This window comes from Balaenoptera ricei, chromosome 2 (assembly GCF_028023285.1).
Source record: "Balaenoptera ricei isolate mBalRic1 chromosome 2, mBalRic1.hap2, whole genome shotgun sequence".
In the NCBI taxonomy this organism is placed as follows: domain Eukaryota; kingdom Metazoa; phylum Chordata; class Mammalia; order Artiodactyla; family Balaenopteridae; genus Balaenoptera; species Balaenoptera ricei.
In genome coordinates, this window is record NC_082640.1 from 135,388,468 (window position 1) to 135,401,944 (window position 13,477).

The following is a 13,477-nucleotide window of genomic DNA, read 5'->3' on the forward strand; positions in this document are numbered from 1 at the left end:
AGCATCCTTGGCCTCTATCCTTTAGATGCCAGTGGCACACCAGCACCCCCAGTCATGACAATCAAAAATGTCTCAGTACACTGCCAAATGTCCTCTAAAAGGAAACACTGCCCCCAATTGAGGACCACTGACCTAAGCAGATAAATAAAATGCCACCTCTCTCTTCTACCTCTTTTGTTTGCAATGGGTTCCCATCATCTACTCAATGATGGCTGACACTTGAATGTGAATTTTATTATCCCCGTGCATGTTAACTAAATAAGGTTATGTGGGGCATAAATTATAGAAAGAACCATGGAAAGACCAATCCTAATGTTTGCATGACTAAAAAAAACTTCTCTAATTAGAAAAAAGTAACTGATTTTTTTTAGTAAGTTTAAAAAGTATTTTCCTAATTTTTGGATTTTGGAAATTAATTAGTTAGTTTTGGAATGAATTTATGGACTTTCCATGGATAAATTTTCTCTTACCAGTCATTCATACTTGATTGATTTTAACAGGTACATTTTCATTAAGATGGATTTGAATGACTGGGTTGATGATTTCCATGCACACACAATTTTCAGATAAATATATTTGCTGAGACAATAAGGTTAAAAAAAAAGAGAAAAAGAGAAAAGATTCTTTGAATGCTAAAATTAAGAAATCATCTTACTGAGTCTAGATGAGGAATAATTTAAGAATTAGGTTGATGGTCTCTAGAAATTTCCTGAAGCATTTAGAAAAAGCACTGATGTTGGAAGAACACTGGACAGAATTCAAATGGAAACAGAAAACACAGTAAACAGAAAATTTGGCAGGTTGACTAATTCAATTAAAAAATTTATATAAAATCTTATGCAACTCAAGACTGCAAAATATTAACCTTTAAGCATTATTTCAAAATCACAAAATAAAATGTATAAATTACTTAGTTTCTGAAAATATTTACTATAAAATATGGAAGTTGAACACAGGTTTTTCTTTTAAAGGCTATCAATAGTTTCTAATATTTCAATAAATAAGAAAACGGAGAAAGTTCAAAAAGCTAGTTAATGCCACCATTCTGGACAGCACAGGAAAGAGACACTTCATTTCTAAATATATAAGGATTCTCATTTTTCAAAGACCATCTCAAATGCCACCTTCTTTGGAATTTTCCTCTATCTCCCTAATCAGAATTAATTGTTTCTTCATCTGAGCTTCCAACAGCACATTGTCTATGCTTCTATTGTGAAGTTATGATCTTTCTTACGATCTATGGAGGGAGTTGCCCCGATGATTTTCTCCCTGTAAGTGTAAGAACTCCATGGGCTCGGGGATTGTACTCATTCCTTTTCTATCCCTTATAGCAACTGACACAGATCTAGTGTGGAATAGAAATTTTCTAAATACCTACTGAAAGTACCATTTACATTTATCTTCCTGATTTAATATCCTAAGGTAAGTAAACAATAATTTTTTAAAAAAGAATTTTGTTTGAAAGTTCAGTGTTTTTTAGTATTCATATCTATACTGCCATGTATTTGTACTCATGTATTTGTATGAGTAAATTTGTAAGCAAAAATAGAGTGATTAAGTCCAGAAAGGGGCATAGGTCAAGGTACGTTTTGATAGTATAGAATCATAGATGGTTAGAGCAAAAATATCTTAGAAATTATGCACTCCAATTTCTTAGTGTAGAGTAAAGTAAGCAGAGGCCTCTTTACATACTTGTGATCTGGTAGCTAATTTAAAGGAAGCCAGAACCATATCACAGATCTCTTTCCCTATACCTTACTGCCTACAGACTGTTTAACCCACACAAACTAAGTGTGGTGAGCCAGTAGGCTTGGGAAATAGGTGCCTGCCATAACAGGATAAAAAATCTGAATCAGGAGTTTTCAAATTAGTATCATTGTTTTGGCCCTGTTTTACAACTGTAGGGTATCTAAAAACCAAACCACCCCCCTGCCCCCTGCCAAAAAACCTATAAAATGCCTTCAAAGAAACTGATGAAAGAAATTTAAAAATAATGTTACTGAATAAGATTCTTCTTTTCTGGATGTTAACAGGTATTGACTTTTAAAGCACTACTACCAAATGGTACATCTCCTTTTGACTAGAGTAAATATGACAGAAATTCCAAATACCAAGCAGGACAACCTAAGTTTTAATAAAATAAAATGTATGACTAAGCTGTATGTATACAGTTATATAAAAGTAATTATAAGATTATACAATATCTAGATAAATTTTTTTACTTGAAATTGTATCTTAAAATCCCTCATATGTTATTTCACTGAACAAAGATGTTAGATTTATCTCATTTGTAAGAGAAAAGTGAGTTATCTATATTCAGATGAGAACTACCGAATTGGTAATTTTTAGATTTTGTACAGCCCTGATTAATTTTTAAAAAGATAATAATGAAACAATTTCAGAGCTAAAAAACATAATATACTAAAATTCTCTCTGGTGTTTTGGGGAGATGTAATTATACAGAATATTAAATTGGGAAAATAGAAATAGAGCACTTAATCTACATGTGTAATCGGGACACTTGCACACAGCAGACAGTTTTGCTCTTGGAGAATTTTAAAGGATTAGTTTTCTACAATTTCAGCTATTATCATTATAGTTTTTACTAATGAAAGGTCATGGAAGAAAACTATTGATGACTGGAAATTTAATTTGATTAAATGCTTGGGAGGAACTGCAACAACCCTGTAGTTGGAAATTCACAAATAATTTACATTTAGAATGCACTGTAAGCTAAATATGATCAATTCTTCCTGGAAAATTGACAATTAACTCTGACTGACTTTCTGACCAATAGCTTGAAGGTATATACTTTTCAGCAAAAACAATGAACACACTTTATAGGTCTTGTTTTGTTCCTTGTTTATACTAGTTGTCTTATTTGTGCAGTTATTTTGTATCTTTGTCATTCGTAATTCAATTGATCTCTTTTAAAAAAATTTTTTTTTGATGTGGACCATTGTTAAAGTCTTTGTTGAATTTGTTACAACATTGCTTCTGTTTTATGTTTTGGTTGTTTTTTTTTGGCTGAGAGGCACATGGGATCTTAGCTCCCCAACCAGGGATCGAACCTGCACCCCCTGCACTGAAAGCCAAAGTCCCAACCACTGGACCACCAGGGAAGTCCCTGATCTCTTATGATTAACAGAAATTCTTTAACATTTTTGTACAATAATCTGTAAGATTGCCAGTAAAAGTAACAGAGTCATGCTCAGTCCTTCAAATATAATATTATTTAGAAAATCATAAACTACAAACAGTATGTTGGTTAGAACTTGAAATTAAAGTATGCCCACCATTACTGGAGAAAAAAGTACTGATTAGCAAAAACACAGAATTTTCTCCCATCAAAAATGACTGTATACTTGGGAGGGAAATGGTGTAATTGGGAAGGACTGTATAGTGTTGGGGATTTTTTTTTAATAAACATAAAAATGTATTCAATTTACAACCCAGAAAGAATCCTTAGTAAGTTTTTGGCAAGGCAAGGGTAGAGGAAATAGAAAAGGACATTAGTCAGTTCAATTTGGAGAGGAGGAGGAGGAATTATACATTTTTTAAAACTTGACTAAATTTTGAAAGGCACTATGGTACCTTGATTAAGACAGTGGCCCTGGAACCATACTGTGTGGGTTTTGAATCCCAGCTTTGCTGCTTAAATAAGGCTTATATTTGGGGGAAGTTACTTAACTTGCTCCCTCTTCAGTTTTACTATTCTTTAAAATAGGAACAATAATATTTTTTACCTCATAAATATCTGGGAATGATTAAAAAGTTCATGTACATGGTGTGCCAGGTAGCCCAGTACATGATAAGTGCTCAAATCGATAATAACTATTACTATTACCTAAACAGAACTGGCATACTCAAAGGTTTGAAATTTTTTTTCATAGAATTTTTGAATTACAAGATTTTTTTTGGTAATAAGCCTAAAGATCATTTTGAAATGTTAGCAGTGCTAATATTTGATATATTTCCATTAAATGAGTTCTGAACAAATATGTTTAATATAAAAATTCAGGTTTTTAAAGATCTCAGTCCTTTCACGTGGATATACTAGAGTTAGGCAAATCAACACTTTTCAGAACAGAGGGTTATGATATTCCTGGAGGTTACAGTATGTATTTTTGTACAGTTAGGAAAGTGTATATTCATGGTTCACTGAATACATATTGACTTCTTCCATAAAGGTTAAATCTATTTCAATACTGACAAGTGTTTTTTCTCCATATTAGGAATCTGAGATCATAGCCAACAAAGATAAGCTGGAGAAATTCTAGAATTCAAAGAGGAAATATGTTTAGGACATCACTTTTGCAGAGGCTATGGGTTCAAGATAGGGGCTGATGAAATTAAGGAGGAAAGTGGAAAAAATAGGGGCATAAATGTGCATTGAGGCAGCATGGGAGGTATGATGTGAAGAATATGGCTTGTGGAGTACACTGCGCATTGTGGTGGCTTTAAAACACATCTGCAGATGATCTGACACTCATCCCTTCAAAAGGTGAAGATACTTGATCTCCTCTTGGAACCAGGCCAACCTCTGGCACTGCCTTGATGAATAGACAATATCAGTAATGACACTGCATGACTTCAAAGGCTAGAACTCATGCAGCTCTTGGGACCCTGGTTCTGGGAGCCTGTAACAAGTCTGGCTACCTTGAGGCTGCCATGCAGAGAAACCATATAAAGAGCCTATTGAGAATGAATGAGAGAATGAGAGGCAGATAGGCAGAGACAGAGAGAGACTGACCTAAGGAGCCCAGCTGTTTGAACTTTTTAGTCCAGAAACCAGAAATTTGATTGGAAAAGCTTTGAAGATGATTCCAGCCCTGCCATCTTCTGAGTGCAATTATATGAGACCCTGGATTTTTTAGCTGAGTCTCTCAACCCCCAGATTTGTGAGTAAAATAAATAAATGCTATCATGTTAAGCTACTGTTTTGGGGTGGCTTGTTACACAGCAATGAATGATTAGAACACTGTGGCCTTTCACATGAGCTAGTCACATCACACAAATGTTTAATATGATTTAACATGTGTATAGAATTTCCTAATTTTGCTTGATATCATTTATTATACACAGGGTATCAAAGGGTGATAGATGTCCAAAAGAAATATCTAATGTAAGCCAGTAAACTTTTATAAAAAGTGATTCATTCACTCAATATATATTTATTGAGAATCTACTATATGCTGAGTAATTTTTTAGACTCCAGGGATGTCACTGAGAAACAAAACAAACGGATAAATTCTTTGTCACTATATACAGTGTCATGAAAGAGACAGGCAATAAATTTTTAAAATGTATAAAATAACTCCAGGTAGTTATATGATAAGAAGAAACAATAGATCATTCAAGGGATTAGGGGTTGATTATCTAAGATAGGGTAGTCAGGGAAGATATTTCCCAGAAGATGGTTTTTGAAAATTAACACCCCAGGCTGAAAGAACAGCAAATGTTTAAGTCCTGAGTTGTGAAAAAGAACAAGAAGAATAATGTGTCTAGAGCAGAGTGAGTAAAGAGGAAAGTGACATGAGATGACAATGAGGAATGTGAATTCCATTTTAGGCGAGATGGGAAGCCATGGGAGGAATCTGATCAGGGGAATGAGATGATTTCAATCACTCGGGCTCTTGTATGAATGTAACAGAGATGGCTAGCTGTTGACCAAAAATCCAAGCCCTCATATACTTGGCACACAATGGTGTGATTATGTACCTAGGGTCTAGCCAACAGAATGTGATTGGAACTAACACGCTTCTGGCCCATAAAAGTCTCCCATATGTGATCATTCAAGCTCCTTCCCACTTCCAGCTGACAGGGATGGAGGTAATACTCAGAACAACCTTAGCAGCCACAGTTTGAAGATGGCAGAAACATCATCTCCCTAGGTGCCTAATGACTGCATGGAATAGACTCTCTTACTCCTACACCCGCCCCCGCCCCCAACACCCGCCCCCGCCCCCCACAACACCAATCATAGACAACACCACTGCCAGCATAATCAACTAGGAAACACCCTAAACTTTTTCATGAAAAAAAGCTAAAGTAATTTTGTTTTGAGTAATTACAGGTATGGGTCTATTTGTTAACTCAGTCAAGTCTACCTTATCTAATACAGTGTCTAAACAGCCCCTTCTAAAAGAGGGGCTGGACTGGAAAGAAGATTAATGAAAAGACTATTTTAATCAACTAGGGGAAATATACTGATAGTTTACACAAGGGTGGTAACAGTGAACTTGGTAAGATATGGTCAGATTCAGAGTATAGTTTGAAGATAGAACCAGAAGGACTTACTGATAATCACATTTAAGAATATCAGCTAGAAGTTTTGAAAATTCTTGTAATCCTTCAATACTCTTGTGAAACCAGATAATAGAATAGACTTTTCCTGATTCACTTTTGACTGAGAACAAAATCCACAGAATTCCACAATGAGTGTAAGACAAATCTCCTTCTTATGCAGAATTTTCAAAGAAACTCCATTCTTTGATTCTTGGATTTTATAGAAATTAAGCACATAAAAAGTGGCAGAGACCAAATTTGTTTGGAAGGATATCTTTGGATAAAACTGTGAGATGAAGCTTCTTCCAGGCCCAAGGCAGCAAGAGAGCCTGTCTATTTCATCTCAGTCCTAGTGAGGGGCTTTTCATGGGACCAGCCAAAGCTCTAAAATATTTTCCCTGAAATGATGCCTGACATATCTGAGGAAACCAAAACCTGTGTGACAACAGGATAGAGGTGGCTACATTGGAATCTGTGTGCTCTCACAGAATTTATTGGTAAGAGCTTCTGCTTACAGCTGTGAGTCACACACGGAAGGAGAAGCAGTACGGGCTTCTTGTCTTGGGCTCTGTTGAGTTGGCTACCTGGAGGAGAGAGAGAAGCTCTCAGCAGAAAGGCGGTAGAGGTAGGGCATGAGATGCTCAGGGAATGTGGCACATCAGTGGTCTTGGGAGAATCCGTGACTAGAGAGTTCTCCTTGGTGCACACAGATGTGCATCTCTTCTAGGTAGAGGAATCTCTCAAGAGTCCATTAATGTGCCAAGGAAGAAAAAAAAAATGTTTTATATAGAGAAGACCTTCCTACCCCGCCCCAAGCCAGGAAGGTCAGAATCTGGCTATCAGGTCAGAATCTGGCTATCAGGTCAGGGATGGGGTGGTGGAGAGGAGGGTAGAGAACAGACAGACAAACAGGAAGAAGCCAACCACACCAGCCCCTGTCCCCTTTCCCACTGCAAGTCTCCAGCCCAAAGTGGACCCAAGCTGGGCAGGGGAGAAAATTTTACATTAAATCAGGTTTGGAGTTTCATTACTATTTTGAAACGTGTATCCAAAACACTGAACTAAATGCATGATTGTGACCTGAATGCACTGTAGGCCTCTCTATTTCTAATAACGAACAAAAGAGTTATGGGGTCTGCTGACTTTTCTTCTGAAGCAGGGGAAGATTAAGCCACTGAATAAAGTTTTAAAAGACCACAGGACACTAAGATACAGTAATGTCTTGGTCATATTATGAACCATGTTTGCTCAAGATAGTGGCTCATTCAATTCATGACGGAAGAGAAATGTGGGCATTTCTAAATACAGTGACTCACAACAACAGAGAACTTTAGGTGGGAAAGTTTGGAAAGCACTGACCTCAGGCCACCCCACATGCACCTAGGAAATCAACATAATTTTCTTATCAAATGTATTAAGCAACTGCTTCTCTCCTGACTTGAGAGAAATGTGGCTCAATCACAGCAACTTCTTAAAGGATCATAAGAAAAGGCACTGCTGCTATATTTATGAATGCCTAACAAAATTTTAAAACATACGAGATTCTTCTTCAGTTTTGGAGCTTGTTATCTACATGGAGGATTATCTACATTATTTAAAGTGTTCTCTTTTTTTTTTTTTTTTTAAAGTCAAGTGCACTCCAGAAATGTTTCTAGAGTTTTATTCCTGTCTGCATCCTACAATCTTATTTTGTTCGTGGATATTCTCAAATGGCAGTGGGAATTCTATGCACAGGATACTGTCGTGATTGTTCAGAAAACCTGGTCTGTGGATCTTGATTTAATGACAGAAGGGAATGGGGGGAAAATGAACCTAGAGTTCTGTTTTTCCTGTATCCATGACACAGTTAATCTAAGACACTGCAGAGGTCTACAAATTCAGAAGATTTGGAAATAATTTCTTTGATATAATAAGAAGAAAACCATTTTTCTTTAACTGAATTTCTTGGCCTTTGTGGCAGAAATCAAATGCCTCATATTATTGTAGTAGTTTTTCTCCCCACAGTTGAACCTAGGACCCGTTAACCAAGGCTACTTCTATGTTCAGTAAGATTACATACAAACTCAATTTTATGAATTATGTAAATGCCACTGCTGAGAAGTTCTACTGGTAATATAATATGACTATGCAAATGTACACTTCAGATAAATTTAAGGCATAAAAAAGAAATTACAAATTGGAGAAGTACATTTTTAAGGCTCTATTTATTTTAGGTCATTCATGTCAAAACTGAAAACTGTCTTTTGTAAGAACACAGATGAAAAATTCTAGATGAGATGGGGAGGAGCAAATCATTCTGGGAGCATCTATTGCTGTGAATTGAGTTAGTTCTTTATGGAGGGTACCTGAGCAACACCAACATTTTATGCTAGACATTTTGCCAGTTGTACCGGGATTCAATATAGTTTCAGATGATCCTACAATCAAACTAGATTTAGAAAACCATAGTCATCAAAGACTGGGATGAAAACTGATTTAGAAGTTGGGTTGGTTCTGATTGTGAAGTTTTAGGAATAATTTAATCAATTGATTTTTATTTTATTTTCCTTTTTATGTATGCTAATGGGTGATACATGGTTTAAAAGAAAACCTAAGTATAACAAATCTGAAAGACTTCTTTCAATAACATTTGATCTCATAGGAAAACACTGTGGTAGCTCAATTGGCATGATGTTTTATTTTATAATGATACATAAAATAATGGTATATCTTGCAATTACTAAATATTGTATGGCTTAGAATTTTGTAGCAGATAGTGCAGTATCCACAGCGTCTTTTTTTTTTTTTTTAATTTTTATAAACAACAGCAATTTATTTATCACAATTCTAGAGGCTGGGAAGTCCAAGATCAAGGTGCCAGCAGGTTCAGTGTCTGGTGAAGGCCCACTTCCTGGTTCATAGACTTTTTTTTTGCTATAATCTCAAATGGTGAAAGGAGAAAGGGCGATTTCTTGGGCTTCTTTTTTTTTTTTTTAAATCCATGCGGCTTGTGGGATTTTAGTTCCCTGACCAGGGATTGAACCTGGGTTGGGCCTCTTTTATAAGGATACTAATTCCATTCATGAGGGCTCTACGCTCACAACCTAATCACCTCCCAAAGGTCCAACCTCCTAATACTATCACCTTGGGGATTAGGATATAAACATATGAACTTTGCAGCGGGGGATACGAACATTCAATCTATAGCAAGGTGCTATTGGAATGTAGTGGGTAGAGGCCAGGGATGCATCTAAACATCCTACAATGCACAGAGCAGTTCCCACAAGAAAGAATTACCATCCTAAAATGTCAGTAGTGCCAAGGTTGAGAAACCCTTGTTCAGATTTATCTGATTGTTTACTTATGATTAGGTTCAGGTTTGACATTTTTTTGGTGAGAAACCTACATAGGTGATATTGTGGCTCTTTAGTAAATCTCATCAGGAGGCTCTTCCTGTCAAACTGTCCCTTTTGGTGGTCCCTAAGTCTGATCATTTGGTTAGAGTGGAGACTGCTGAATCTCTCAACTGAAAAGCTACCTTTCCTGCTTTGTAGTTAGTAAAAACTACAAAGGGGTAGCTTGTAGTTTGGGGTGATACTTGGAGATCTTGTGAATATTCTATTGCCTCCAAATATTTTACCCAATAATTCAGCATCCATTGATAATCCTTGCTGGAACCAACTATTACACTGGGGATTGCAGAATGGTTGTTTTCTTTTATTCTACCATTCCTTCTATGATTTTTACCTGGGATCCTTCTGTAAAGAAGAGCTTTTCATTTCTATTTTTCTTTTTCATTTTACTATTACTATGGAATAATGAAATTTTAATTTAACATATTATAAACCATTATCATCGTTAACGCATTTCAATACTCAAATTGCCACTAATTTGGCCAACGGGAGTCACTTTAAGCTGTCTCCTATGTCCTTTTGACATTTCCCTTAGTCTTTGAGCTTTCTTTAGTCTTCTTTTTTTTAAAAAAAGATACTTTATTATTTTTATTTTTACTTTTCATAGTTATTGACCACCTTCCCCACACTGTACATCTCATACCCATGACTCATTTACTTTGCAACTGGAAGTTTGTACTTCTTAGTCTCTCTCACTTATTTCTTTCCTCCCCCACCCTTTTTTTTAGCCTTCTTAGTCTTCTTTGCTTTCTGGCACAAAATACATCCCAGGCTCACCTTCTATTTTCCCAGCCCCTGCCCTGGAATCATCTATTTCTCCAAATGTTCCTTTTTTTTTTTTCAAGGGGGCATAGTGTTTAGAACCAAGAACTGGGTGTCAGATATGTTCATTGCTACTAGAGTATCATTGCTTCTAAGCTCTTTCAGTTGACAGAGCAAAAATCATGAACTCTTGAAAAACATATACATTTGAAAAAATCCTAATACCACCAATTCAAATTCAACAAATACCACTAGATCTCTGTCCTTCTATATTTGTATCTTCCTTCTCCCACAGTGGGAACCCTGGTTCTCAATAAAAGCAATATATATTTGTGCATTTGTTCTACCCTATAATATATATCCAAAATGGTTTGTGGATTACTCCCCAATAATGTTTTTATTAGCCCGTGGTTTATCCCTTCCTTTTGTGAAAAAATGAATACAGATAGAAGCACTTCCAGAATGGCATAATAAAGGTCTCTGAAAATCTGGTCCTCCATACAAGCAACAAACACACAGGCAAAAATGTCAAAATCAACTTTTTCAGAATTCTGGAAATTAACCGAAGCCTTGATAAAATTCGAGAAGGATTTATTTAAGAAAAACAGCTAAAACTAGGTAAGAACAGAAAGCTTTCTGGCATTTTAACTTACTCTATTCTCCTCCCCTTCTCCTTGGCTTTGCAGTAGACATGAAACTAGTAGCTATGAAATCCACAGTGTCTTGATTTACACTGTAACATCTTACAATATTTTGATTAGAGTATATTTTTGGCCAAGTAGCATATTTCTGATAGTTTGGGTGGTAACAGATAACTATGGTCACTAAAACCACCACAGTCTATGTTCACAAAATCACAAGCGTTTATCTCAATATACTCAATTATGTTTTGCTTCCATTATAATCCTTCATTAATGATAAATTTTCATTCGTCTGCTGGAAGAGTCCTCTTGGGCATATGGATGTCTATTTTAACTTTAGAGGCCTTGGTGACCATCCTCCATCCCCAGCCCAGGACCACACCAGGTAAAGTGAGACATGAAGATGCATATGCTTTCCTTGCACAGTGACTTCACCTTCTCCAAAATGGAAGGTTAGCATCTCTTCCACAGGCAGCACCAGCACACTAGCTAGAACATCACTGCTGTTGACTTAGTGAACCACCTTTTACATAAATTCCTCAAATAAACTTTACCTTTTACTAACTCTGACTTTTCCATGACCTTAGCTAATCTCAGTCTGTTAAAACTCTACCCAGCCTACAAGACCTGATGCAAATGTCATTAGATAGTCCCTAATAACTTCAGCCAGAAACTACTGTAATTTTTATGTTTATAGCTTTTACTCATGCTTGCCAAACACTGCATCATATGGCTATAAATTGATATATATATTTTTTCACTATCTGAGAGTAGAATCCTTGAGTACAAGATAATGTTTTATAGATCTCTATGTAATCCCACAATTTAAAGCTCTGCATGTAATAGGGTTTCAATAAATGTTTATTAAACATTAAATTGGTGCGTTTGTTAAATCCTTAAACTAATACACAATCTGTATTACAATGCATAATGCTCTATGCCACATTTGGATTTTAATCATTTTTTTTACTAAGAACATATTATAAAACTATTCCATAGTATCACTAAAAATATGTTATGAAAACTATTCAATGCAAATATAGAAATTTATGCTGTAACATTCTCTATGCAAACTTACCTCTCACAATGATGTTGGTAGACTTTTTTGCAGGGTTTCCCACATTATTATTGGCGATGCAGCTGTAAGTACCAGCATCTTCTGAGGTGATGGCAGGAATGGTTAAAGTTCCTCCATTCAAAACAGTCTTTTCAGGCAGAGTCCCAAAGGACCTGACCCAGGTGAGAGAGGGTACAGGCTCTCCTCCTGTCGTAACACATACTAATGTTATGGCCTCTCCAGGATTTACAACTATAGGGTCATCCACCAAGAGTTTAATTGACGGAGATGCTAAAAGACATAAACAAAAGAACATGCACCTATTTAGATCTACTACAACTAGAGTAACAGTATGCTTTATATTTCCTCAAAAAATTAAAATTAAATATTGTTCTCTTGTGCCAAAATCTTACTGTATTAATCAAGTTTAAATCATGTAGAATGGTTACTCATTTTAATTACATGTTATAAACCCATGGAATTGTTTTAAGATCTTACACATGGAGAAGGGAATTAAAATTTATTTATTCTTGGATTATTGTTCCAAAATTAGAATGACAAGAGGAATTAAAGTTTTAAAACAAAAATCCCTTTCTCTTTTAATGTTGACAATCTCTTTTGTCCTTCCAGGTATAAATATTGCAGTTGTTTAGTCCTTGTATTTTCATGGTGAAGATTGTCATTTATTTAATTTTTGGATCATTCTGAGGTGAAATGATACATATTTTGCAACCTGAACACAACCAAGTAAGATAAAAGATCACTGGAGGTTTTTACTAAGCAGTGGGCCTGGTTTTTCATCTTGAAAGGAATAACAAAATCATGTAATTTAAAGCAGCCCCCATATTTCCTCTCTAACCTCTCTGTTCAGAAAGTTTAGGCAATGAGTTTTCATAATCACTGCTTTAAAACTTAGAAACAAATAAACCACTGTTCAAACATAGTCACCAAACTATGACAGCCACCACTCCAATGTCTGGGTTATAATAATCTCCCCAGTGAAAATAAGTTGTTTGCAACTTTTCAGGTAAAAAAAATTGTAGATAAATATCCATTCAATAAAAAATGCTGTATTACAGACTTTTCATCAAACACTCAAAGTAGAAACTGCACAAAAACTCTGTTCACATACAGAACTTTTTTTTCTGCTTATACCACAGTGCCACCCTATATAATGCATTCCTAAATAAAAACAGGGGGAATGCATTAGGCCAATGTTTGAGTTCACACATTCAGAAATATTTGATGCCAAAGTTAAAACTGAAATCTATCCATATTGGGAACACAAAGTGTTCAATTGTACTGTGTAATTTTTTTAGATATTAATTTCAGCTTAG

General features: G+C 35.6%; 1 protein-coding gene across 1 annotated transcript in view; it reads right to left on the reverse strand.

Annotated features, from left to right (window-relative positions):
- MDGA2 (MAM domain containing glycosylphosphatidylinositol anchor 2) overlaps positions 1-13,477 on the reverse strand; it is an 822,473-nt gene that overhangs the window by 239,965 nt on the left and 569,031 nt on the right. The window contains exon 6 of the mRNA XM_059915690.1: positions 12,162-12,431. Within this exon, the coding sequence (XP_059771673.1) occupies positions 12,162-12,431 (270 nt within the window). The remainder of the gene's footprint in view (positions 1-12,161; positions 12,432-13,477) is intronic.